The sequence below is a fragment of the Phasianus colchicus genome, chromosome 2 (assembly GCF_987193195.1).
Source record: "Phasianus colchicus chromosome 2, bPhaCol1.hap1.1, whole genome shotgun sequence".
Lineage (NCBI taxonomy): Eukaryota > Metazoa > Chordata > Aves > Galliformes > Phasianidae > Phasianus > Phasianus colchicus.
Window position 1 is genome coordinate 8,828,005 of NC_143437.1, and position 26,544 is coordinate 8,854,548.

At 39.9% G+C, this 26,544-nt stretch overlaps 2 protein-coding genes across 5 annotated transcripts in view; both read right to left on the reverse strand.

Moving 5' to 3' along the window:
• COMMD1 (copper metabolism domain containing 1) overlaps window positions 1-11,160 on the reverse strand; it is a 71,555-nt gene extending 60,395 nt beyond the window's left edge. Inside the window, exon 1 of one of the 2 annotated variants that reach the window (XR_004167714.2) lies at window positions 10,921-11,160. Coding sequence is in view for 1 of the 2 variants with exons in the window: in XM_031598973.2 (XP_031454833.1) it covers window positions 10,921-11,115 (195 nt within the window). In the remaining variant the exon portion in view is untranslated. The remainder of the gene's footprint in view (window positions 1-10,920) is intronic. The other variant, XM_031598973.2, reaches the window with a different exon arrangement.
• Window positions 11,161-11,254: 94 nt separating this feature from the next.
• The window catches only part of PPP1R21 (protein phosphatase 1 regulatory subunit 21), a 30,148-nt gene continuing 14,858 nt past the window's right edge, over window positions 11,255-26,544 (reverse strand). For 2 of the 3 annotated variants that reach the window (XM_090134699.1, XM_090134698.1), the window contains exons 10-22: window positions 25,268-25,369; window positions 25,106-25,194; window positions 24,279-24,415; window positions 24,063-24,155; window positions 22,315-22,442; window positions 21,832-21,984; window positions 20,981-21,073; window positions 19,804-20,037; window positions 18,440-18,475; window positions 17,431-17,547; window positions 16,495-16,593; window positions 15,509-15,637; window positions 11,255-13,938 (exon numbers count right to left, since the gene is read on the reverse strand). In XM_090134699.1, the coding sequence (XP_089990825.1) occupies window positions 13,909-13,938; window positions 15,509-15,637; window positions 16,495-16,593; window positions 17,431-17,547; window positions 18,440-18,475; window positions 19,804-20,037; window positions 20,981-21,073; window positions 21,832-21,984; window positions 22,315-22,442; window positions 24,063-24,155; window positions 24,279-24,415; window positions 25,106-25,194; window positions 25,268-25,369 (1,440 nt within the window). In that variant the 3' untranslated portion in view covers window positions 11,255-13,908. The remainder of the gene's footprint in view (window positions 13,939-15,508; window positions 15,638-16,494; window positions 16,594-17,430; window positions 17,548-18,439; window positions 18,476-19,803; window positions 20,038-20,980; window positions 21,074-21,831; window positions 21,985-22,314; window positions 22,443-24,062; window positions 24,156-24,278; window positions 24,416-25,105; window positions 25,195-25,267; window positions 25,370-26,544) is intronic. The other variant, XM_031598955.2, reaches the window with a different exon arrangement.

A 26,544-nucleotide genomic window follows, 5' to 3' on the forward strand; every position in this document is an offset into this window, starting at 1 on the left:
TTCTCTGCTAAAATCACTTTCTCACTTGAACGTGAAGTCCAAAACAATTTCTGGGGGGGAGTTTATATGCAGCTATTTTTGTTCTAGATTCACCTGAATGCAAGAGAGATCCTAGTATTCATTTTTAAAAGCTGGTGAAGTTACCAGAATTTTTTTTTTTCCAGCCTGCCTTTACCATCAGAGCGTGCATCTGCCAGAAACAACAGTTTGGACACAATTCCCCAACACACCACTTCCTAAAATAATTTGCAGGTGGTGTCATTTTTCTGTGGCACAAAGGCTCATCTGATGACAAAGGAGGACGAAAGGCTGATTAAAACAGACAGCCACCACATGAACCACCACCAGAGCCACCCTCCTGTGGTCAGATAGCACTTCCTGCTAATCTACAGGACCAAGTACAAAAAAAAAGCACTCCCCCACCTCATCCCATGCTAAAAACCATCTCCAGCAGAAGGAAAACTGAGAATAATGGGGATGATTCTGTCTAGCCCTTCTGAAAGGCTCTGTGCTTACAGAACAAGAATGAAAGAACAAGCTCAACCACTGATAATATTAATCATAGCTACATCTCCTGAGTACTCAGATTGTGAATAGATTACAAAAGCTTGGATTCTCAGTAATAAGCATAAAAAAAAAAACCAAATGCTGTCCCCTACCTGAGTAATAGTTTCCAAATTACCTACATTATTTAAAATAGAAAGAGGAAGAGATGCATAAGAAGAGGCAATGGAAAGCACTTCTCAGAAAGCACAGACAGGCACTAGACAGGCTGCAAAAAGAGGTGAGAAACAGAAAAAAATAAGGAAGTATTCTATTAACAGCAGACATGCTTGCATCTGTAAGATTCATATACAAGGATTTAAAATACAAATAAATTGTCCATTTGGCCTTTACTCAAATGAAATATATTTTTAAAAATAAGTCTTTTCATACAAGCTTTTCTCCCCTCGAGTCAAATTCATTGCTATGGTTTAGAAAACATTTTGCCACACAGGGTGGAGCAAAGAAATGTTACTTTTCCAGTCCTTCTTAAGCATGCAGCTATGCTACAGACAAGTTTGACAGGTTCAACCTTTTTCAAATGAACACGCATACACTCGTGCCCCCTGAGATAGCTGCAGTAGAGACAAGCTGCCTTCTGTAACAGCCTGTGAATCTTTGCAGGTTAAGTTATTCAGCCTAAAATGGTTTCTTCGTCGTTCCTCCCAAAGGAGCCAGATTCAGAAATAAGACCTTTCAACAAATGGAAGCCATTTAATGCAGCACTGCTAAGGAAAGAGAGAAAAAGGAAAGAGAAATCCAGATAGAGCAGAACAAATACCAGATGGCAATACAAAGAAACTTGAGGGAGAGAATTAAAGGAAGGAGAGAAACAGACAAAGTGACAGCCCCAGAATTGGTGGCATGACCTGGCCTGCTCTGAAGGGAGCATGTGAGTGCGATTTTTTTCTCCTCCTTCCTCTCGCAATACAGTAAATGAGAACGGTGTTTATCAGGTTTCTACAATCACTCTGGGAAAATTACCTGCTGTTGTAGACTATTGCTTCATATTTAATCTCATTTCACTTAGGAGACTTAAAAACAGAAGTCAGATTAGCTTATATTTTGAGGGCATGCAAAAAAAAAGTTCTAGCCTTACCCTGAATGCAGAAGGAGAGAGATGCTAGCCAAGCTTACTGCAGAACTCTGCAGGCAGCATTCCTGTAAGCATATCAGGCCATGGACTAACTTGCTTTATGATGAACCAAGGGCAGAAATCATGAATTCATCTTGATTTTTGCTGACTGTATCTTGATTGTTTGCACCTTAAAGCTTCATTAATTCTGCTAATCTCCACAGTTATATTTGTAGATTAGCTTCCTGTATAGCAAGGCATAGGTACTCCAGCAGCAAACCACATGAAATATTTAAATCACACCCTTGAATCATATCACATCTCACCATATATTGTGATTTGGAGCCAGTTTCTGACTCAAGGCTCTGCTTTCCTTCCTTTCACAGCACTATTGTATGTTATCTGCTGTATCACATTCTGAGCAATAGGTGGAGTTGAGTTTTCCTACCTAGGAGAACAGTTCCTGGAGACGTAAATCAGGCACACGCTGCCCCTGCCAGGATCTGGGAGCAAACAGCTGGAAACCACTGCAGCCAACTCTAACTCCGCAGACATATTTAATAGCAACAGAGAGATCAGCACGTAAAGGAGACAAGTTTACAGACTACACAGCTTGAAGGGATACAGAAGCAAGAGTGTTTTACCATCTGGTCATTCGTCACTATTTTGACAACTCATGTTACACACTGACACTCTGACGGTGAGAGGTAAGCTTCCAGGCTCAGCGTACCAGACAACAGGTCTTCCTCTCAGCACGTCCTGAAGGAACTGACTGATGTGGTTGCCAAGCCACTCTCCATCATATCTGAAAAGTCACAGCTGTCAGGTGAAGTCTCCAGTGACTGGAAAAAGGGAAACCACTCCCACTCTCCTTTTTAAGGAAGGGAGAAAGACCGAAGGAACGACAGTGAGCCTCATGTCGGTGCTTATGAAAATCATGGAGCAGATCCTCCTGGAAGCTATGCTGCTTAGGCACATGCAAGCTGAAGAGGTGATTTGAGACAGCCAGCACAGCTTCACCAGGAGCAGCCTGTTGGCTCACCAATCTGGAAAACTTCTATGATGGAGTGACGATGGAAGGGCAACTGATGCCATCTGCCCAGACACATGCAAGGCCTTTGACACGGTGATGCACCACATGCTTATTTCTAAATTAGATAGATATGGATAGGAAGGCCGGACTGTTCAGTGGATGAAGAAATAGTCAAAGACAGAGGGTTGTGGTCAATGGCTCCCTGTCCAGGTGAAGGTCAGTCACAAGTGGGGTTCCCCAGGGTCCATCTTGGGCTTTGTGCCCTTTAACATCTTTATCTATGACACAGACAGGGGGATTGACTGCACCCTCAGGATTTTGCTGATGACACCAACCTGAGTAGTGTACTTAGAAACACAGAACCATCAAAGTTGGAAAAGACTACTAAGACCATCAAGTCTAACCACCAACCCATCATCACCATGCCCACTAAACCATGTCCCCAAGAGTCACATATTCAGATTCCCTGAATGTTCAGTCTTCCTGCAAACGTATTGATTCCACAAGAAAGAATAGATTTCATTAGTCATTAATTCCTTGGATTCAGAACATGACTGTACATGCCCTTCCTAACTGGAATGCATACAATTATTTATCAAAAGCAGCAGTTTCCAACCACAGTGATGTTTCTTAGAAGTTATTTGAGGGAAACAGCAGGCCTTTAAAAGCAGCACTGTGTTTAGCAGAGAGAATCACAGCAAGTTACACAACCAGGGGGACTTGTACAGGCTTGAAAAGTGGGTTCACATGAACCAAAGTGGCTCAAGTAGGCCAAGCGCAGCATTTTGCACTTGGATTGGGAGCAATTCCAGCTAAGTGTACATTAGGAGAACAACTCCTTGAGAACAGTCTGGTGGAGGTCAGGGGTCCTGGTGGATGAAAAGCTGGACGTGAGGCAGCAATGCCTTCATCACCCAGAATACAAATTGTATCCTGGTGTGCATCAACAGAGCAGTGGCAGCAGGGGAATGGAGGGGAGTGTCCCCCTCTGCTCTGTTCCTGTGAAGCTCCATCTGGAGTACTGCACCCAGGTCTGGAGCCTCCAGCATAAGAAAGATATGGAGCTGTTGGAATGGGTCCAGAAGAGGCCACAAGATCCTCAAAGGGCTGGAGCACCTTTCCTATAAAGAAAAACAGAGGGAGTTGGGCTTGTTTAGCCCGGAGTGTGATCCCAGCAGACCTCACTGCATCTTTTCAGTACTTGAAGATAACTTATAATCAGGAGGAAGCCTGACTTTTTACATGGTCTGATACTGATAGGACAGAGGGGAAATGGTTTTAGACTAAAAAAGGGGAGATTTAGGTTAGATGTTGAGGAAAGTTTTTCCATCAGAGGGCAGTGAGGCCCTGGCACTGCTGCCCAAAGATCTGTGGGTGCCCCATCTCTGGAGATAGATACTCAAGGCCAGGTTGGATGGGCCCTGGATAGCCTGAGCTGGTGGGGGGCAATCAGCCCACAGCAGGGGTTAGGGCTGGGTGCTTTAAGGTCCCTTTCAACCCATGCCATTCCACATATGATTCTGTGTACAAAGTGGATTTTCTTCCTGTCAGCTTAGTGAAACAAAATTATGTTCCCCAAACCACAAGCAGTCATCCTAGTTGCTAAAAGCAGAGCCTTTATGAGGGCAAGAGAGCAGTAAGCCAAACTCTGCACTGTGGGAACTGTTCTGTATGGGTCCGTTCCCACCATGGTGCTGGAAACCATCACCAGTGCCTGGAAGCAAAAGCCAGGCAGGAATGGCTCAGCAGGAACCACTCCTCACTTTCCCATGAAGACTTAAATACTATGTGCTGTACACAAAATGTTCTTAGAACTAAACATATTTTCAGAAAAAGAAAAGCTAAAGACTTACTGAAACAGGCAAAATATCAAAGTGTTCTCCAATCAAATCAAACTAAGTATTTATGACTACTTTCATTAGCCCAGAGGGAATTCTCCATTTCAATGAAACTAGATCAAGTCACCTCCTGGTAGAGCTGGCCAAGCAATCAAGTTTTCCAGTCCATCTGCAGGAACAACTCTCCACTGCTGTGCCTCCACAGACCACTTGTACTGCCCTTGAAAGCAGGATGTGCACAGCAGTGGTTTCCAGAGCTCACAAATACATACCTCAGTCAGAACTGTTGGCACTCTGCAACACTTAGCTCTGGGTTTCATTACTACAGGCCCTAACAGTGAGACTCAGATGTTTCAAGATAGCGCATGTCACCAAAAAGCTCACGTTCAAAGTTCATGTCACCCCTTTTCCAATAGCTGTTAGTCAAACATGGGCTACCTTCTATTAATAAGCTCCTTATTTGTCCACTTGTGCTAGAAAATTTCTCCAGTACTTATGTTTCATTACAAGGCTGTTTAGAGATTGCCATGACATGTCATAAGAAGAATCCAGTAAACAAGAACACTTCTGCGAAGCAATGAGCAACCAGCATCCTTCTAGCCTTGCTCTCAGCAAGCCACAGCCAGATCCCTCGCTTTCTCTTCACCTTGTAGACACAGCAAACAGAAGCACACGTGGCACACATGCAGCCACATGTCACGCAAGAGGAGACGTCCAGAAACCCATTTGGGCATTCCTTCTGGCTCCTTATAGCTCTTAAGGTGTGACATGCAGTATAAGAGCCTCTAGCCTCAGGGACCCATCAGGAAAGCACAACTCTGGCTACGCAGGGATCTCATACTGAAAAGAAAATGCACACACTGCAAACACAAGGGGTGCCCGTGCAGAAGTAAACAGTGTAAAAGAACAATAGATTCTTAATCTCAAAGCCTAAGACTGATGGATTTGCATGTTGCAAGAGGACATATTTACATTAGATACATGGAAGACTTTTCTCCTCAGAGGGCTGTGAGGCCCTGGCACTGCTGCCCAGAGAGCTGTGGGTGCCCCATCCCTGGAGGTGCCCAAGGCCAGTCTGGATGGGCCCTGGGCAGCCTGGTGGGAGGCAGCCCTGCCCACGGCAGCAGTTAGAACTGGATGGACTTCAAGATTCCTTTCAAACCAACCCATCCTATGATCCTAGAAAAAACAAACCTGTCACTCAGGCGTGTTAGTAGGGAACTAATTTCTGACCTCTCTCTTTTCTCATTTCTGCCTCTGTGCAGATATGGACACGTGTGCACACCATACATTTCACCATCTACGAGATTTATGCCACACTACCAAGATGTGTGGTTTCTTAATTCTGTAGAAAAAGAAACATTTAGTTTGTTTCGAAAAAAAAAAGCTAAAATGAAGTTTAATACAGAAATACTGAAGAAATCACAACTACTTTAAATATATAAATATTTGTACAGTGTTTGAAGATGCAAAACTAAAGAGCATTTATACAAACAGTACATCAATTACACTTGAACCAGAAATGGCAAAAAGAGCATGAATGAATCACACATCAGACACGACAGTCTGAAGAGAGACAGCGGAGTCATGTGCAAACTTCAGACTCAGAGTAAACACATCTGTTGCTCTCCTGCCTTTTACTAAGATTCTACTTCAGTGCCTGCATGTATCTTAAAAGCACATTTCACAATCCTGACATCACAGTTTATGGAAACCACAAAGCATGAAAACTACCCACCAAGATGAGTCAGGAATCTTTTGGCAGAGATACAGATACGTATCAACAAGAATAAGAATTTAACCTTATTTGGAAGAACAAGGAATTTCACTCTAACTGTACCTGCATTGCAATTATTGCTGTTAGAACTGAGAGACAAAGAAACAAGCTTTCCAACATACATTAACATTCTAAATGAGAGAATTATGAAATATATCCTTCACAATTGAGGTCTTCCAGTTTCCAGTCTGATATGACATTGGAATTATTTGATAAATACGTGGAGAAAAAATTACTGTGTTATAAGTATTTATCATTATTTATAATGATTAAAAAAAAACAACTAAGTGAAATATTTGAAATGTTTAAGGCTTTCCCTTTAAGGGAGTCACTCATTTCACTTTGTCCTGAAGATGAAGTTCCTGTAGGGATGAATCCGAGGCCTTTTTCAGTAAGCTGTAACCAAACCTTCCACTAAAAGAGAAACTCACACAGAGCACGGAAAGATGCGTTTTGGTCATGCTGAAATTCATTAGTCTAGCCTGGCTGCTTTCCATTGGCCTTAGCAAGAGTCTAATCTGACTGAAGACTAAAGAGTTGGATCTTGCTTTTGAAGTTCATTACTACAAATTAAATGCTTCTACTTTTCTTAATTAGTGTTTGTCAAACACATGCTTTTTAGAATATATCTGAAAAGGGAAATACTCCCTTAGGATTCACATGTAGTTTTATGCCTTTATTTCAATAACACTTATGCTCCATTTCCTATTCCCAAAAGAATGGTGGAAATGCTGAAGAGGATAATGAAGTCACTGCTATCTTTTCAGTTCCAGTTGTTTCCTAAACTAACATTAGTTGCCTTTCTACTACAATTCAGACCACGAAAAGGGGGAAAGAACATAAGTTGTCTCTTTTTCCCCTCTGTTTGATATATTAATAAGAACTAAAAGAAAGCCAAATATCCATGATGTAATTGAGGAAAAACACTTATTTTGAGCAATACAAAGCTTAGCACACCTATTAGATCAACAATGCAAGTTTGCCTCCTCCTTTTAATTTACCACTTGGCCATAGAAAAGACCTTGATAAACACAAAAGGTGGGCAGGTTTTTTGCAGGTGGGTCAGAGTAATCACAGATACATATACAGCCTGGGAGAGTAGACTTATAAACATGAGAGAAATCAACATTTTCTTCACAAGGATAGATAGTGATAGGACAAGGGTGAATGGTTTTTAACTAAAGGAGGGAAGATATAGATTAGATGTCTGGGGAAATTTTTCACTGAGAGAGAAGTGATGTGCAGGAACAGGTTGCCCAGAGAGGTTTTATGCGCCTCATTCCTGGAAGCGTGCAAGGCCAGGCTGGACAGGGCCCTGGGCAACCTGCTCTAGTACTTCACCTAGTGGTTGGCAACCCTACTTACAGCAGGGGGGATGGAACTTGATGATCCTAGAGGTCTCTTCCAAAACAAGCCATTCGATAGTTCTATGAAGATGACACAAATAAAATAGGTCAAGTAAATATGAAGTACATGATTTCCAGTGAAACTGCACATTTATGCTATATCAGTACTTCACAGTCCCAAATGAAATGAGTCTAGGATTAGTCTCATTAGGAGGTGATCTTTCACCCTGTCTCAAAGCTTCAGTTATGGAAAATACTACTGCTTAAGTGAACGATGCTATACCAGAGTCCTTGTTTCTGCCTGCTCTCAGTAATTGCAGTCATCAATGCACAGCAGCAGGAGCACTACAAAGGTTATTATTCCCAAGTGGAAAGGAGAATCGCTGCCTACCCTACTTTGTCTGAATGACAGCCCAATTTGTAGAAGTCTGCTCACACTATAGATTCCATCACCTCAGCATCCTCTAGCACCCAGCAAAAGCGTTGCCTTCTAAGTGTCTCTTCAGCAATTAAAATAGTAATAGAAACAGAACGTGAAAGGCTTAAGCTTAATAAACCAACGAGTTTTACAATCAGAAAAACCGAAAATGATGAATACTAAAAGGAATCCAGAATGATGAGAGCGTACTGCTCTTATTAACTGGCACATACAAGCAGACAATTGCTGCTCCAGGCAGCAAAGCACCACACTGCTATTTTAAGTGTCCTCCAGCTGCCTAACAGCCTGCAGCCAGCCCTCCTCACTGATTCCTTCTTTCAAAGAACTTCTCTCCATGTCGGTGTTCTTCCTGCAACCAGCAGCTGCACCAGCCCTGATCTGAACTGACTACATACACACAAACTGATAGCAAAAATAACTAACATGGGAGGAACCCTAAAAAGAGCAAACATTTTTGTTGCTGCAGTATCGTAGATGGCATTTAAAGTAAGCATTCAGCTCTCTAATCTTCTATGATGATGCTGAAATTCAAAAACAAACAAACAAAAAACATTAGGCATACACAAGAACAGAAAATGAAGGGGTGGTGGCCGAGCTGTATTCAGATTAGTGAGCTATGTAATAGGGGTACTTTACTGAATTTAAAAAACTAAACAAAATTAAAAAGCTGCTATTCAGCTGTCCCTGCAAGCAGCAGTTTAGTTCATCGTTCTCTCATGCATGTCCAGTTACAACACAGTAGATAAATCTTCCTTCCATCACAAAATCCTATGCTAAGTTACTGTTAGCACATTTTTGCCTAGCCCAATAACAAATGAAGTTGCCCAAAATAAGCACAGCCATATGAATGAAAGGTTTGAAACTATGTACCAAGCTAACGTGGGTACAATGTATCTGATATGGACAGAATGCTGATACTATTTTACAGGTTAACTGTTCACTTTCATCAGAACTGGTAAGAATAAGTATATCCAATGATCTCAGTTAGCAGATGCAGGCACAACAGCAATTCTCACCATCAGAAAACAAGCCCTCTTTCACATCAACTTTTCCGAATTGTTTTATCTCAGCCTTTGCACTGAGGCTGCTCTGCGTCTGAGCCTTGCAGGAGCTTAGACTTGCACAGCAACTCCAAAGCACTCAATAAAATGAGCCTGTGACCAACCCCAGGTATTTGAAGGTTCATACCTTACTGAGGGAAGGAAAAATGACAGCTTTCTTGCCACCTTACAAGAGGCAAGAAGGTTGTTAGTTTTTTGTTCTTTTTTTGTTTTTTACCCTGCCACCAATGGCTGCCAGAAGAAATCCTAAAGAAGATGTAAAGGCCTTCTTCTTCCATGAGTGAGTAAATTTTACACCTATGTTTCTGCTGACTTGTCACATAAGGGCAGCCCCTTTCATGAAGACCAATATCTTCAAGGTGGGGCTTGAAATAAACTGAATGCTAGTAGCACCACAGAGCCACACAGCCAAGGTACCATCAGCCTCCTGTTTGAATAACAGTGAGATGAAATACTATGGTCACCAGAAAAGCTGGTGCAAGCTCGTGAAAACAAGAGAAGGAAGAGGGCTAGTGACTGTTATGTCATGTACACACAGTATGGATGCATTTCATATGTCACATATCAAACACTGGGTTGTCAAATGTTCCTTGTGTAGAGCAATCAATATTTTACCAGTAGCATACTGGTGTAGTAGTTACAGATGGTAACGTGCTCAGTGAAAATATATATTGATAATCGAATATAACAACATATTTAGACTCCTCGTGCCGACTTTGTGCTCATTTAGCCAACGTACAGCTTGTTCCGAAGCACAGCAGGAGCCACAACACCTCCAGCACAATGAGCACGCACAGTAATCCCAGTAGCCTGCTGCCACCAAAAGGAAAAGAGCAGAATTACTGTAGATGGAAAGGCATAACTTCTATTGCCACAGGAACTAACTCAGCAAATTCAACTGCCATAAGGAAGAAACAAATTCGGTATTTTCATCAGGGTGAGGTCTTTGAAAGCCAAAAAACTGGGAGAACCTCCAGGAGCTGATCTCCCCTAATTTCTCAAAGTTCTAAAGTCTGATGGGATAGGAGGCTGGGAAATACACAACTGAGATGCTACAACACCCCAAGGCCAGCCCTCCTGGAGCTTTGTTTTACCTCCTAGGAAATACCAGACAAGGAATTACATTCCTTAAAAGGTTCACCTGAGGTGAAAGCAGTATGGTACATGACTGTTCCGTGAAAGAAATTGGGCGCCTTAGAAAGAGGTCAGATGATTATAAACATTCTGCAGAAAACTACACCGTTCTACAGAAGAAATGGATCATTAAGACAGCTTTTATAAATAAACCAGGAATATACAAAGATCCGGGAGGACAGAAGGGGGGGCAATTAAATACTTGTTGGTGCAGTAAATTCAATGCACTTCTATGGCCCCTATTTCACCTCCTTGCTTTTCACGTGCTACAGAAATTACCATGCTTTGCACATATGGGAGGGCACGCAGAAGCCCTTTACCTTCACCAACCCCCGACACAAGGAAGGGGTTGATTTACCATACTGACTTCTGATTACTACTTACAGGACACTGAGCACGACGGAATTAAACAGCCACAAGGGCAATGAAACTTTCTGCTTCTAACAACGAACTGACAGCACACGCGTGTATCAAAAACTCATCATCCCATCTAATGCAGGTGCTCACACTCCTACAAGGTCATGTCTTACATCGACTTTTGCTGGAGTCTTTCCCACACCGGCGATACAAAAGGACCTCGGCCCTCCCTCCTGGCTGCCCAACACCGCAGCCGGGCGTTAAGGACGCCCCGCCAGAGCCGCGCTCCCCCTCACAGCCCCGCCCGCCGCCGCTACCTGCAGCAGGCCGCCCATCTTGGCGCGCAGGGCGCGGAACTCCTCAGGCGCCGCCTCGGGGTAGAGCTGCCCGCGCAGCAGCTCCTCCGTGATGTCGGCCTTGCCGTAGTAGGCGGCCTGCGCGATGCCGCCCAGCAGCGCGCTCAGCGCCTTGCCGCCATCGGCCGCCGGCGGCTGCTGCTCGGCCGCCGCCATGTTGGAGGGGCGGCCCGCGCCTCAGTCCCGCCTCGGGAAGGGCCGCCGCCGCGCCGCCTCCCTGGACTCGGCCCGGCTGGGGCGGGCCTGGGCGCCGGGTCACTGGGGTAGGAGGCGCCTTTTGGAGCTGTGAAGCGACTGGAGCGGGAGATGAACTTCAGTCAGACGGACTGCTGTGCGTGCACCACCTCCTGCTTCCGACCAAAACCCTTGGAAGGCAGCGTACGAAACCAAAACGGAGTTCGTATTTAGTCGTCGAGAATGAGATACTAAATGAATTCATGACTTAAGAACTCGGCGTCTGCCTTATGTACTTAGGAGGGCCTCCTCAGAGCGTGCAAAGCAACGGCCACGCTGCTGAAACTAGCACGTTTGCTACTGCAGAAGACAAATAGTGAAAACAGTGATTTGTGTTAAGCGCCTTCCAGCAGCTCTGCGCGTTTTTCAGTTGTATATGCCTTATCTGAACAGGCAAGCAAAACAAATACAGCTCGCCAAAGTGAACCCCCACTGATTTTTGAGTGCAGAAACTGGTTGGGGTAGAAGGAAGCGGGGAAGGCAGGGGAAAGAGAAGAGTGGGCAACATATGCTGTCTGAACTGCAGAACCGCTATGCATGGCCCCGTATCACTAGCTACAGGCACCAGTTTGCACAAGGGTGGCTCGGCCCCTCAGAACTCTTCCTTGCAATCCTGTCCCAGGAAGCAGCAGCTTGCTGGAGTAGTGATCTGGTACAGCCTTGAACAGCATACTGCTCATGAGCCAGAGTAACCACACAAGGGACAGTGGCAACCCAGACAGGGGATCAGCAATAGCCCAGGTCACTTTACACAACATCCTTTTGCTGCGCAGAACTGCTATAATCACTTCCACACCTCTTCTGGACAGTAGCAACAAGTTCTGGCTATAAAGATTTGGAAAAAGGGATAAATTGCCTACAGATTTCCCCAAAACAACCAGAAATGTGTTTTTCCAAGGAAAGAGAATGTTCCTAATATTGCCTAAAATATAAAAGCAGTTCACTTACCTCCTGCTGACTCTCGGAGTTTTAGCAGCATCTTCTTTCTTCTGCAGAGGACTGAGGTTGTATTAAGTCACTGAACTCCCTGCCAGTCGGCCTTACCACATAGAAACAGCACTACAACATCCATCTATGCTGACCCAGCAGATGCAGCCTGAAGTTGAAGGTCTGTTTTAATTGAATGGTTAAAGAAAGTAAACACTTCCCAGCCCTTATATCTGGCTGGGATGCAGTTCTATTCAACAGGATGCTAATAAGCTGTGCAGATGCTCCCCCTCTCTTCTCCCACTTCATGACCACATCCATTTTGTCCTTAGAAGGAATAACTTGAATCAAAGCAGCTCAATAGTTGTGATCGAGCCAGAGAAGATAACTTCTGCCACCGAGGAGGCACAAAGGTGAGAAGCGCTGACAGGGAACCAAGTGCACTTTGCACACCACAGCACTATGTGCAGAAGTTCAGGCTCACTCAGACAAACATTCTCCAAGCAAATGAGCACTACTAAGAGTAATCAGGTCTACTGTTTTAGGTCACCTCACCAGGAGATAACCTTCAATTCCCTACCATGGTATCACATTGTGCAAGCCAGGCATAAACAGAACTAAGAAAAAAATGATTTTGTTTAGTTGATTTTATTGTTACATACTGATAACACATTGACACAGCTGATATCAGAGCAAACCCTATGGGACAACTAAGTGCCACAATGCAAGTTATGGAACCGAAGATCAGTGTGAAGCAGCACAACATCTGGTTTAAAAAAAAAGTCAGATGTCATGAAACCGTGTATTATTAGACTTCACTTAAAGAATCTTGAGAGGCCAAGAGATCACAAGCTTCCCAAAGCACAAGAAAGGCTATGTGCAGCTCCTTGGTCGACCCATCAGAACTAATCCCATGAGAGACTTTTTGCAAATTCAGTGTTTCAATGTTCTATGCATTTTATATTCTTCATTGTAAGAGAGCACAGTAAGCTGATCTATTCTACACACACATATTCCGCTTCACTCTTTTGGGCAAAATTACGATCACATTTTCCTATAGCTTTTAACAGCTATTTCAACCAGAATATATACACGTATAAAAAAATGCCAAAATTAGGGCTTAAAGCAATTTCATAGAAGTTTCCCAGTTCAGCTATTTGTGCTCTTTATTTCAAAACCCAAAGTGCCAAAATACAAGTAGCAAGAGTTTCCACTATTGCAATCTCACAAAAAAAAAAAAAAAAGAGGTGGGGATGAAGAACAATCCCATTTACCCATGGGAATTTAGAGAAATCATTTAAAGACACACTTGAATTCATTTAAGAGGGCAGGAGTACATTTACAGTAGTAGCTGCACAGCTGACATGGCCAAAGTTTCCAAATTAATTTTTAAACTGTCATTAGCAAGAACTGAGTGTACAGCTGTTGACAATTTAACATAACTCAGAAACAGACAACTACTGCACTGATACCAAATTTCTGAATGCATAATCATAGTTGAAAAATATACAAAAGCTGAAGTTATTACAGGAAATTAAAACCCAGTTTTAAAAAGTGCACAGTAAAAACTGAAGGTAATTACAAATTATCCACAGAGTGTACGTGTCCTGGTTTAGAAACAACACCAAGTTCTATCTGTTGGAAGTGCTAAATATTTTAAAGCCATGTACAGCACCAGATCAGTTCATACGAGACCCAACACCACCCTGCTTTCCGTAATAACAGGCACCAAACAGTATCTGCACTCTCTTCAGCAGCAGCCTCCACAGATAGCTAATGAGCTGGGAGCTATCGGGTTTTGTTCTTTTTAGAGTTTCCCTGCAACAAGAAGAAACCAGTGAATACAATATATAATTCACCTACGAACATCTATACAGTAAACGTACAACCCAGGGTCTAATAATTTATGTCTACAGCAAGCAAAGAAGCATTTTAAAGCTGAAGATAAGCAGTATTGCCGGCAAGTGCTTGCTCTGAAAATCCCTCTGCTTACAGGCATAACACAGGAAAGTACCAGAGCTTTCACACAAGCACAAGAACACCTCAATGTAATTGAAAATTATGGAAAAAGATGTTGAGTTACATCCCACAACACTCAACTGTATTAGCACCATTTATATTGCAAAGCAGACTGAAGGCAGGTCCAGTCCTAATTTGACCCTGAGTGGTATTCCAAATATAAACCTTAGAGAATCAACGAGGCAATCATCCTCCACCCTAATTTTGACCCAAAACAAATTTAACTTTAGCTTGGACTAAACAGAACATTTGTACTTGAGAAAAGGATTTGTTTTACAACTACTTTCTTACATCTGACTTCCAACAACACTACAATGCAAACATACAACTTAAAAAAAATGCACAGTAGTTTCTTGCTGGCAATACTCTTTTTAACTCTTTCCTTAGGATAACATTTGTTTTTAAACCTAACCAACAAATCTGTTCAAATGATAATGGCTTTAAACTGTATCACTTTCAATGGAGTTGTTTTCTATGTTTGGCAGCATCTGAAATACAAAAACAAGTGCCTACTATTGGAAGATTAAAGTTTACTTCCTTAAAGACAGCGTATCCTTTCAAGTTTTGAAATTATGAGAAGTGAAAAATCCACAAAGCATTTTATGTTTTGTATATGTTCTCATGTTTTATAACATGAAATGCTATGGTCAGTGTACAGCTAAGAGCTCATACACCAAGAAATAGCCCTAAAGAGCACGGTGTCAACTTCAAAGTTTAGATATCTGAAGAACTTGGAAGAAGAGCCTAAAATTAAAATAAATGAGATAAAATCTCTTTAAAGGAGCTCTAATCTAAACACAGATTTCTCTTCCCCTTGCTGAAACCTGCTTCCATGCATTCCACAATTAAGGAGGATTATTCATTTCATAATAAAATGAATGAAAGATAAAGACCTTCACAATGCATATTCCTTCCCAGAACCCTCAGGACAGGATACACCATGGTGTAAGCACCCACTGTTCTCAACAGCACACTTGCGCTTTTTTCATTATTAAGGTACAGTGGAAAACCTTGCCTCTGGGTAAATGGATGGCTCCTTGCTTGGAAAAAGCTCAAGTGTGGTTTAAGAAAGTTCACAGAATGAAATACGTGGCAAGCTTTTCATTCCTACATGAAAGAAACAGACAACCTAGACTATGGAAATAAATCAGAGGAGGAAGAAAATTGCCAAGAACCGAGTAGCTGCAACTAGGATAAGATGACAAGACAACATGCATGACCAGACTTGGAGTTTTCTTTCTAGCTGGCCCAGAATAGAAACCACAGCTTGTGCATTGATTTGTGAAAGGGTATTACTGCAGTCATGGCAAAGGTAAACACAGAGCTCCCAACTATGGCCAGTGTGTAGTGTCAACACTTGGCAACTTACCTTACTAGTCATCTTTAGTGTGTCAATTTCTTCCCTTTGTTTAGTTAGAGTCTCATTCATACTGCAGAGATGGTCACTCATCATACTTAGCTGATCCTCATAACTTCTCTTTGTCGTCATCAATTCATCCTTGGGGGAAAAAAAAAACAAACAAGAAAGTCAGCAGCTTGAAGCCTTTGTTGAGTGTAAGAAAATGGCTGCTTTGCCAGTTGGTACCATCTCTGCTGCAAGGTAAATTGGCAACTAAGCCACACCATTGAAAAATATCACAAAAAGTCCATAGGTCCCCTTTCACCTGAAGACTCGTGTATTGTCTGTCACCCCTAATTTTGATTGGTTTCCTTAATAATTTTCCTAGCTCTTTATAGTTTACATGAAAGTTGAACAGCTACATTTTCCAATATCACTTCCAGCCAAGTAACAGGTAGAATCCATAGGGCTAAAACACCACATGTACATGAACAAGTGTGGTAGATGAAGCTCAAGGAGTCAGCAACCCATATACATTTGCAGTGTGACTATGTCTCTAGAATTGGAGATATGAAAGGATACTGGGCACTACTAGAACATAGCAATGACTAGATACAGACAGGATAGGAAGGGGAGGAGTCACACTCAACACAAGTGCATGGTTTAAACATGATGTTAAATCGCTACGTGTATATTTAAGTAATCCTCCCCTCACAGAGGGAAATAAGGCTAAAACAATCCTGTGCTTACACACACAGAAACCAAATTTTTATAAAGCAGCCTTGATAATGGGCTAAAAACACAGGCTTGGCTTCTACAACCATTTCCTTGCAAGGATCTTCCATTTGAAGTGTATTATTTCCATCTATTCTCCACATACCTCTATTTCTTACATCATATTACTAAAGACCTAAAAAGCACAACTGTAGCTTAGAGGTCGTCTTCTTCTTCACCTTCCCCTTACACACAATTACCTTAACAAGCACATCTATTACATCACTTAATATTTTACTTGCCTGTAATCTACTGATGCTTTGACTAGCTAGTTTCAACTCTTCTGTGAGTGATTCCTTGGACTTCTCTGCTAAAGACAGTCTTTTGGCAAGTGCTCGACACTGGTGGTTAGAGCAGGATAGGGAAGACAGAAGGAAAGAAAGTTAGTTCCAAAGTGCTACCTTATGCCATCTTTAACTGAATACTTTGAGTGTTTCCATCTTTTTGTAATCCTCAGATATCAAGAAACTTACTCAGAATCTGCACAGTTTTAAATACAAAGATAATTAAATAATTAACAGTAAACTTGTTTTTATTTTACAGAATTTCCATATTATTGTTTAAGTGTTTTGTTTTCACCCCATTTCTGCCAGGAAATATTTCATAGAAAGCAACACAAACATCTCACTTTATACATTACTCAAGTGTCATACAAAGATGGGCTTACTATGTAATTCTCTATCAAAAATTAACTTTAAGAAGTTTCTGTTAATTCCACAAGAAATAGTCACTATATACAAGAATTACTTCTTGATCTGAAATAAAAAGAGGAAGCTAAAGAGTATGAATTATTTTGTTAATTCTTAAGTACAAAAAAAGATCCTCAAGAGAGCTATTTTCATTTCTTCATGATACATTCAAGTATTGAATGTTCTCAGCATCACTTTAAGATGAAACCAAAAGTAGCCTGGTAACTAAAACCAGCCATTTCAATTTATATCAACAGACCAATACACATTTTAATTCTCAGGCTTTTTTAGCCTTACTGGGTGACATTTTTCCTCCTGTTGTTTGAAGTCTTTCTGTAACATCCATTTTTATGCATACAAGACCACAGCCAAAAAATGTACTGCAGAAGCACATTTTTCCTGGAATACATACCATAGATTTAACACTTGCTTATGGAAAATTCAGAAGGGGATTTACTGTTTTTAGTACAAACGTAACTGTATTCTCACCTCTGCATGAAAGTGTACTGATTTGCTGTCAGCAAGCTGTAGATGGGACGTAAGTTCTGCTATTCTTGCCATATAGTGTTTTTTAATCAAGTCTTCACGAGATTCAACATCTGGAATCTTATAAATAAGTGACTGTTTAATTTTTTGTTTTAGTAGACTGAATACTCACACCACAACACTGTCCTCTATACAGAATCCCCTTCTGTACTGAGGTCTCCCTGTCATATCCAAAAGCATTTATTTCCCCAAATCACAACAAATTACAGGAGGTCAGCTGACATCACCTCCCAGTGTCATACTTCCTTTAAGGATCAAGGATGCAAGAGGTTGCTTAATTTAAGATATGAAGTCTGATGATGAACCCACTGCAGAAGCAAGCTCGTTCTACCAACTTCAAAAACTCCAAACACCTATTGGCTTTTCTCATTAAGGAATAATTCTTCTGCATAACTAAATTTCAGAAGCTACTAAACTGTAAGAACTACAACTAATGTTGCATGCTCTACAAGATCATTTAAGATATATTTTTGTTTTGTTGTTGATATTTTGTCTGAGCTGCTCCAATGTTTCTTTCAGAACAATGTCTGGTTTGGGATAGTCTGTACTTATGTGTTAAATACAGGGCACTTGGTCCAGTGACTTCCTCTCCCCCCACCAACTTCAACCCCTTTCTCAAGGATTAAGAATTGAGGCTCTGAATCCACTTCTGGTTTCTAAATACAGAAAGCAAGACTCTCGTTCAGCTACAGAGAACAGATCTGGATGAGCTTGCACTGCTCCAAACCGCTTACATGAATAAGAGCTATAATTCATGACACAGAAGAATATTTAAAAGAAACACAAAAACAAACAGAAATATCGTTTTAGAAACCTGAAAATACGGTACACAAGCTACCTAAGCAACTTCTGTCATTGTACTGTTGTTTTTAATAGTTAATTACACCTTTGGAATAACATTAAGTTTTAAGTATTTACTAGATATATTTTGATAACATTTGAAAGAGATTACCTTCTCGTTGTCAGTAGTTATAGTCAACATCCCAATCTAAAACAAGGAAGACAATATGCATGAAGTGAAAACTGCAAAAACAGACATCAGTCATAAAAGGACTTCGATCAAAAACAAATTCTTGTGACAGTTAGAATTAAGTTTAAGCATCTCTACCTACAACATAAGCAAGGATAGTGCAATGAATGCCTTGAATAGAATTTCAGGCAACATCAACTTTCCAAATACTAAATATCCCTCTACATGTTAGGATGTTTACAGGGTAACAGCAACGAAATCAAACAAGATCTAGTTTACCCAATTATAGATTCTAGATTATACACACAGGAAAATTAGTCCTCTATTGTACTGAGACGTCTCTTAATTACCCAGCTTCAAGAGCAAGGAAATCCATCTTTGATTTCTTGAGTACCTTCTGAATTCTTTTCTCTGCAGTCTGATTAATAAATTACACTGACAGCTCAGTTCTCAGTTTCACATACAAAACTCTAGAAGAGATGTACGTGAATAACTAGTTTCATGTCTTTACAAAGACATTCTTACATGTTTTCCTTGACCTGAACAGGACTACAGATTTATGTCTATGGGTAATGTTTATATGGTTTGCTGACCTACCAGTTACAGGAAGCACCAACTAGAAAAAGATGTTCTCTGTAAACTCCTAAAGGATCAAACTTAACATGACGGTTTATTTCAAAACTGGTTGGAGATGATGACCTTAAAGATCAAATCTTCTCCAACCTAAATGATTCTATGAAAACAACCTGTTAGTATTTTTGTAGGTTCTTATTATTTACCAACATACAAAGACAAGACAGAATACATGCCACATACAAAAGCACTGTTGAACCCAAGCTATAAGAAGCCATAAAAGTTATGCAAAATTAATGATGCAGTGAACACTGGAAATTTGAATGGCTTCAAGTTCAAATTAAGTTATACTACACTGACCTGTTCTTTCTTAATCCACTTAAAAATACTGATCACCTATTTCTGTTTGCTTTTACACACCTGCAAGCAAAGAAGTATCAGAAACTCAGAGCCAATCTAAGATATAACTACTTGCAAGGCTTCCTAGCTGCAGTCAGAAAAGTCAAGAAATCAAGCACCAATTATTCCCCCCCTCAGCCAATCAAGTACAGAACTACAAGAATGTTTCATTAATTAAGATAGTGAACAAAGCCTCAGAAGTCAGGAAGTTCCAAACTCTGAGGAGAGTATCAGCAAACAGCTTTGCAAATCAGAAGCTTAAGCATGACTGCATTTCAACATGAAAATGCTTTCAATAATAATGTTCCATTGATCAAATAGTGCTATTATCAGCTACCATGGCTTTTTTTTTATTTAAGTAAGAAGTCACTTACCAGGCTAGTACTTTTGATAGGTTCCCTCTGACTCTTCTCTGTGGTTTCCTCCTTTTGTTCAGCTATATTTGATGAAACAGAACACTCTTGTACAGCTTCAGCTAAATGCCCACTAAGAGAGTTCTTCAGCTTTTGGTTTTCCTTCTCCAGTTTTATTTTTGCTAGTTGGGCCTCCAACATCCAGTGCTCTTTCTCTTGTTCAAGTTTTGCAATTTTCTCCAAACTCTGCTGGACCTTTTGGATGGAAGTTCACATTGCATGTTACTGAACATAGGAAAAAATACCCTCCAGGAGAAAATAATACTGTTTGAAGACAGTATTATTTTAAACTATTATACAGGTGAGGTACTAAGTAGTAGTCTGCTATCTATAGGCTTATGTGTGGTTATGTATCACAAATGACTCAACTACTGAAGCAGTCTGAATAAGGGTTACCAGTTGCTGCTCAAAGAGCCAAGGACAAATTAGGTGAAAATCAGAGCAGGCAGAAGTTAGAAGAAAAACAGGAAAGCTTAAAAGATGTGTGCCTGGCACCAGCACTGCTTTGTTATCTGTAAACAAGTCAAACATAATCCTTTCCTTCCCAGACATTCCACTCACACATACAGAAACTGCAGTTTGTCGAGGTAAGGAAAGCTAAGAAACATTATATAACCTATCCCTCCACACATTTCTATTTGAAGTCATCTCATCTCAACTAATATGCTCTGAATGGGTTCTTACAAAAAACACTGAAGTCTTTCTTCTGTAGAAGTTAAAGGCCATAAACACAACAAGAACATTCAAGCTAATAGCTAAGTCAGTACATCAGTCAGCTTCACTCAGAGATGGACAGATTGCACAGACCTTTTAAACACCACTTAATCTCCCTTCGCCTCACCTTCCAGAAAAAAAACACATACTTCAAGAATGATGGAAATAAGACTTTATATATTCTAAAAAAATTGTTGCTGTAAACAACTTTTGCATAGTCCAAGAAAACCCACTCAAAACAGTACACAATATTAAGACAGTTTGCACTTTTTTACTTTCAGAATTGTAAATAAGATATCTAGAGTCGTATTTTAAGACTCAGAATTCCTATTTATGTACAAAACCACACACAGGTTGACTACTCAATACTACTTTGCCTTTATAAATACATTACTAAATATTAGTAAAATGTATACCAGGATACCTGTTGTGTGAGACCTTCTCTACTTTCTGTGGAACTCAGAAGAACTCTGCGATTGGCCAAAGCCTCTTCATAAGGCACTGAATCTGTACAAGGCTGCAAAAGGATAGAAAAAAATCAAAATATATTTGACAGTAAATCAGAATAAGTGTTTTACATTTATTTTCTTCTTACCCTCCTTATTTTAATAGAGGGTAGAAAAACATTTTCCAATTGTTTACCAACCAGTAGAAAAAAAAGTTCCAACTTAAAAAACCCACCTACTCCCTATCAAAATGCTCACATAATTAAAAGGTGCTAAGAAAACTACGTGCTACTTGTGATCAGAAGCATCTTTAGGTCCACTTGACAGACATCAGAACATCAAAAGGGGAGCGATGATAACCCTTAATTACACATACATCATCAGTTAGTTTTTAATTTTAGTAGGAACTGCAGGAGATTTGACAATGGTCAGTCTTTCAGTTCAGCATATTTTCTCTATCATACTTCTTTCCTAACATCTGGTTTCTTCTTCATCTGATTTCAACTGTCTTCAGTGAATGCAAATACAAAAATGATGCCACTAACTTCACATTCTTGGCAAACATGGGAAGAAGGTTAAAAATCAGTAAAAAATATCAGCTCAGGGCCCTCCTCAGTGTAGAAGTTACTCATGGAAATGGGTAACAGCAGAGTCAATACATACCATCAGTTTTGAGAGCAACTATGTTCTCAAATTTCTTCAATACCATTATTTCTCATTGAGAAAAATCTTTCCAAGTACTGGAAACCATTGATTTGTATTCTCTTTGTTACAACTGAAGAGCAAGCTAATTATGCTTTCTCTGTGCAAGCACATGAACTGAACAAACCTTCTTCAGAGTCTTCATATAGGCAACTGCCTTTTTCTTGTACTGCAGCATACACTCCGCTGAAAGAGGGCTGATGAACTCTGTTCCTCCTTTTGGGCCATAGCTCAACGAAGAAGTGAAGTGATCCAAGTTGTTGCTAAAGAACGAAGCAATCTAGACATACCAAGAGAAGTCACTTTTTGAATTAAGCTGAACAGAATGACTTGTCAGAACAGTTACACGTTTAAGAGAGGGAAAAGCACTTAGTGAAACTGAATTTCACATAGCTCAGACCTCACTAAGGCAAAACATCCTTTTCAGGGTACCTACTATTATCACCTATTGTTTTTAACATACAGCACAAAAAATACCTTAGAATAAGTCTGAATACAGGTAGGAGTACTAAAGACACATTTACATTTCTCAAATCATTCTTTTTTATTAAAGAAAAAGAAAAAAAATGCTCAAGTTGTGGCATTATATTTAGACAAAAGTTTCCATTACCTTGCCTACTCCATTTGTTAAAGACAAAATGGAGGACAAAATACAGTCATTTGTAGTTATGAGCTTCTGTGTTGCAGTTGGAACATCTTGTTCTAGTGTAGCTTTTTGACTGTAGTGCTTAGAAATGTCTAGAAAAATAAAAACATTGATATCATTTATGTATTTGTCTATTGAAGTGACCATTTCCAACTTCAGCTCGTGACACTGAAATTTGAATACTTTTACCCTCCTTGAGTTGAATAAATACTTAGCCTGGATACTCTTAGTTGTTCAGTAGATTGCCATAGGTGGTTGTTCATGATAGAACAGACATAGTGTCTGTTACAGAAGGGAGAACAAAGAGACATATTTAAGTGTGCTCTATCCCAAAAACCATAACTATACAGGGAAGACAAGCTCCCACTGAACTAGCACTTTGTTCCAAAGTATATTTTCCACTTCCACATGCTTACATCAGGACATGAGAGACAGGTGTGAAACATTACTAACAATTAGTCCAAAGCTTACGGAACTTAAAAGGGTAGGGTATTTTAATTGTCAGAGCAAATCTAAAAGGCTACCAGAACTATACAGCACAGGAAAAGGTACTCTAAACTTCTTCCAGGCAAAATTAACAGAATAGTCTTCTGAGGGTGAGGGAACAAAAAAAGAACATCACCACCACAGAGAACTTTCTGAAAGTAATTTACAAAGAAGCATTAGTTTCAAAAGTAAATGTTTCACAGGTACAAAAATGAGAAATGTGAGGTCATTATCACCAGAAGTTTTAACCTGATTCAAGCTTAAGGAATTGGAGTTACATTTGGGATAGGGAAGGTAAAGAGAAACTACAAATCAAGAATTCTCTTATATGGAAGTCTGAGGTGTTGCAACATTTCCATTACTAACTAATGAGTTCTGACAGTTTTCTTCAAATTTTCTCAGTCTTCTTCACTTCTTTTGTTAAGTACAATTTGTGCTGATGTTACATTAGAGAAACCATAACAAGAGGCAGAAGTACTCATCAAACTTATCTATGCTGCAATGCTGCCTGGCTTAGTAATTCATTGTGTTTGACCTACAAATCTCTAACATAATCGTTTAGTTAAACCAAAGATTCTATAAAATTAGGTAGTACTCTTGACATTATTACTAACAGATAAAAAAAACCAAAACACTTTGTTTAAATTAAGACCTTAATGTTTATATAGCCGACTCCACTAGAAATGTAACAAATCTACATCCTCTATATAAAAGGAGAGTAGGCCATTTAGAAGGAAGAAGTTCCGTTTTAATTTTGAAACTAACTTTATCATCTTTGGTTACATAATCATGTTTAAAAAAAAAAGTGTAACCAACTTGAAATCTAAGAAAACTTCCATTTTGATGGTAGTGCCAGATCAACATTATGTAAACAGAGAATACATACGCAGATAGCATTCCATTCTGTATACATTCAATTACAACACTACAATTCAGGAACTAAGGTGCCACAGCTCACGAAAGGTCTAGAGCATCACAATTTAATGTTCCAGAAACTTACAAGAACTAAGCTAACAGAACAGAGTACTGAAAAACATTTGTGGATGACAAAAACTTGTACTCGGCAGGTTTAAAGTCAATCTGTATGGGCAAAACAAATCAGATATACTATGTACCACACATTTAACATTTTAACAGAGAAAGTCCACGTCTGCTGTGTTGAAAGACTAAGGATGAAAACTACTAAGGATGAAAACTGAAACCTATCACTACTCATGCAGCCTCACCTTTCAGGATGTCATGAGACCCATGAAGGCTTGCAGCAATGTTTGTAAACACTAAGCTGTAATTTGTTCTAAGTAGTCCTTCTGGTTTCGTACCTAAAAGTACCATGAAAAAGGAGAAAAAATTTAGAACTCTATCATTCATGAAAATATTAACTCTAAAAATCTAAGACCAGTTTCTCCTAGCCTCAAAGCAACTGAGCCCAAGCTGGCACTTACTTGGTAAAGCAAGAAGACTAACATATGTATGTAGCTTCTCAAAGATCGCCGTCAACCTTTTCATGTCTCTGTGTAGCTCCATATTTCTAGCTTTTAAAGCAGCTGTGCAAAGAGAAGACTCACACTCTTCTTCCAAACTAGGAATATGATTTTTAAACACACACATAAAAAAACAAATGAGCAAATCTCTTACATAAGAATTTCAAGATTTTGGGGGTAGATAGGTAGTTCTTTCTACATTGCCACTCCAAAGAAGCAATAAAAAGGTCATTTTAGAAAGGTTAACTTATTGGAGTTACACAGCAAAGTTACAAAGAAATCATAAAAACCTTTTTAGTCTTCTTAACCCAAATCCTCTTTTTAAGTCTTCCTTTGCACTGACAAAGTACCTCCCTTTGACCAACTCAGGAGCACACATTTTCACTACAGAAGGAATGTGCATCTGACAGTTTTGCTATACATACAGAATAACAAAATCTTCAGACAGGCCCAGGAAATTAGTATAATATGTTTCATGTATAATATCTGCATAGTATCAATACTGTTGAGTAATACAATTAAATATTAAAGTCTGTAGAGCTTTTATTAAAGCCACATCTTCAAGGGGAGAAGTTTTAAAATATAGTGGTTCAGTTTTAATGCCTATTGGAAAAATGACCAAAAAATAAAAAAGCATAACTTAAAGGCTCAAGAAACACTACGCAAAGAAAATTTCTGCCTTTAATCTAAGGTGCTTTAAGGTTTCATTTAATATTTGAGTTGTAGATGTTGTCAATGTTGCATATCTGACAGTGCCCCTTCAATTTGATCTATTAAACTGGAAGTACCTTTTCAACTGATAAGGAAGAATCTTTCTTAAAAAGCATAAGTATGAAGCTAAATGTTCTGAAAAGGCCTTCAATTTCACAGTTGTTTCCTGGAAAGAAAAACAGCGTAAGTATTTCTGCTCTGTTAAAGTCTTTTTTAATACTAAAAGTAAGAAATCTTACCAGGACTGTCACAGTATCTTCTGTAATACTCTCAAACAACTGAAGCATTCCTTCCTCCAGAGGACGAACATAAAAAGCATTTTCATGAAGATACTGTGAGAACTGAGTACAGAGAGATATTTGAGATGGTGCTTGCTGAAGACTCTCAAACTGTTTCACATTTAACAACAGAAAAGTCAATTTTAACACAGTATCTATCACTTTAAATGATCCCCAAGACACCGATAATAAAATCAAGTGATGTACAGCCCCCTCCTCCACATGGCATACAGACATACACCTTTAGGGAAAGCAAAGACAGTAATGGAAATCCAGGCAAACCCCTCCCACGTATAACTCTGCCACAGCACCTTATCTACCTATACCTGTCATGCACAGTACACCTGGGTTTTTGACTATAAAAAACTTTGTGTTACTTGCTCAACTACATCAAATTAAGGCTAGATCCATGCACTCAGTAAGTCACCAAAACAAGCTGTGCCACCTTCCTCCCAGCTACTGTTTTCTTATCAGCCCTTGTGCTATTAATCAGCACAAGCATTTCAACAGTTCTGCTGTGCAAAGTAGTGAAGAACTGAACTGAGTTAGAACTGACAGCAAGAGAAGTGTATATATTTTTATGTTTTCAGTCCAGTCCTCCACATGGGCAAAAGTATGCTCATGCCAGTGTAAATGATGGAGGGATAACTGAGCAAAGGGGGAATGGCTGCTGTCAGCAAATGTGACAGTTAAGAGAAATCCTGAAACTCTGGCCTCATTGCACTGCCATCTTTCCTAAAAGATGCTTAAATAAATTTACGGCTAATTTATCCTCTAAAAAAGTAAGCCACAAAACAGAAGTATTCATTCAACCTCTTCAAAATGAACACTGGTGGTACTCTTAGGTTTAAAAAATTTAACAGTGTAGATATACGTATCATAGTATTGAAGAACCTTTTCTGCAATCGATAGTGGCAATCACAATTTACCCCACAGAAAGATACTTTCACCTTTGGTTATTTATACTACAATAGTAAGTAAAGATCCCAGGCAAATAGGGTACAAGAAATTTTTCTCGTCATTATTATGCTGCAGTAACACAGTGTTAACAAGAAGAGATGCCAAGCTCTTATGCATGCACAAATCTGGATGGAATTATGGTCAGTTCTTAAATCTAAGGAAAAAAGTGCCACATGCAGAAAGCTCCTGCCCTGTGTTGCAAGGAAAAAGACTGGAATTATCTGGCACAATGCCGAAGCCCCAGCAGAAACCAGCAATCCAATGCTTAAGGAGAAAAG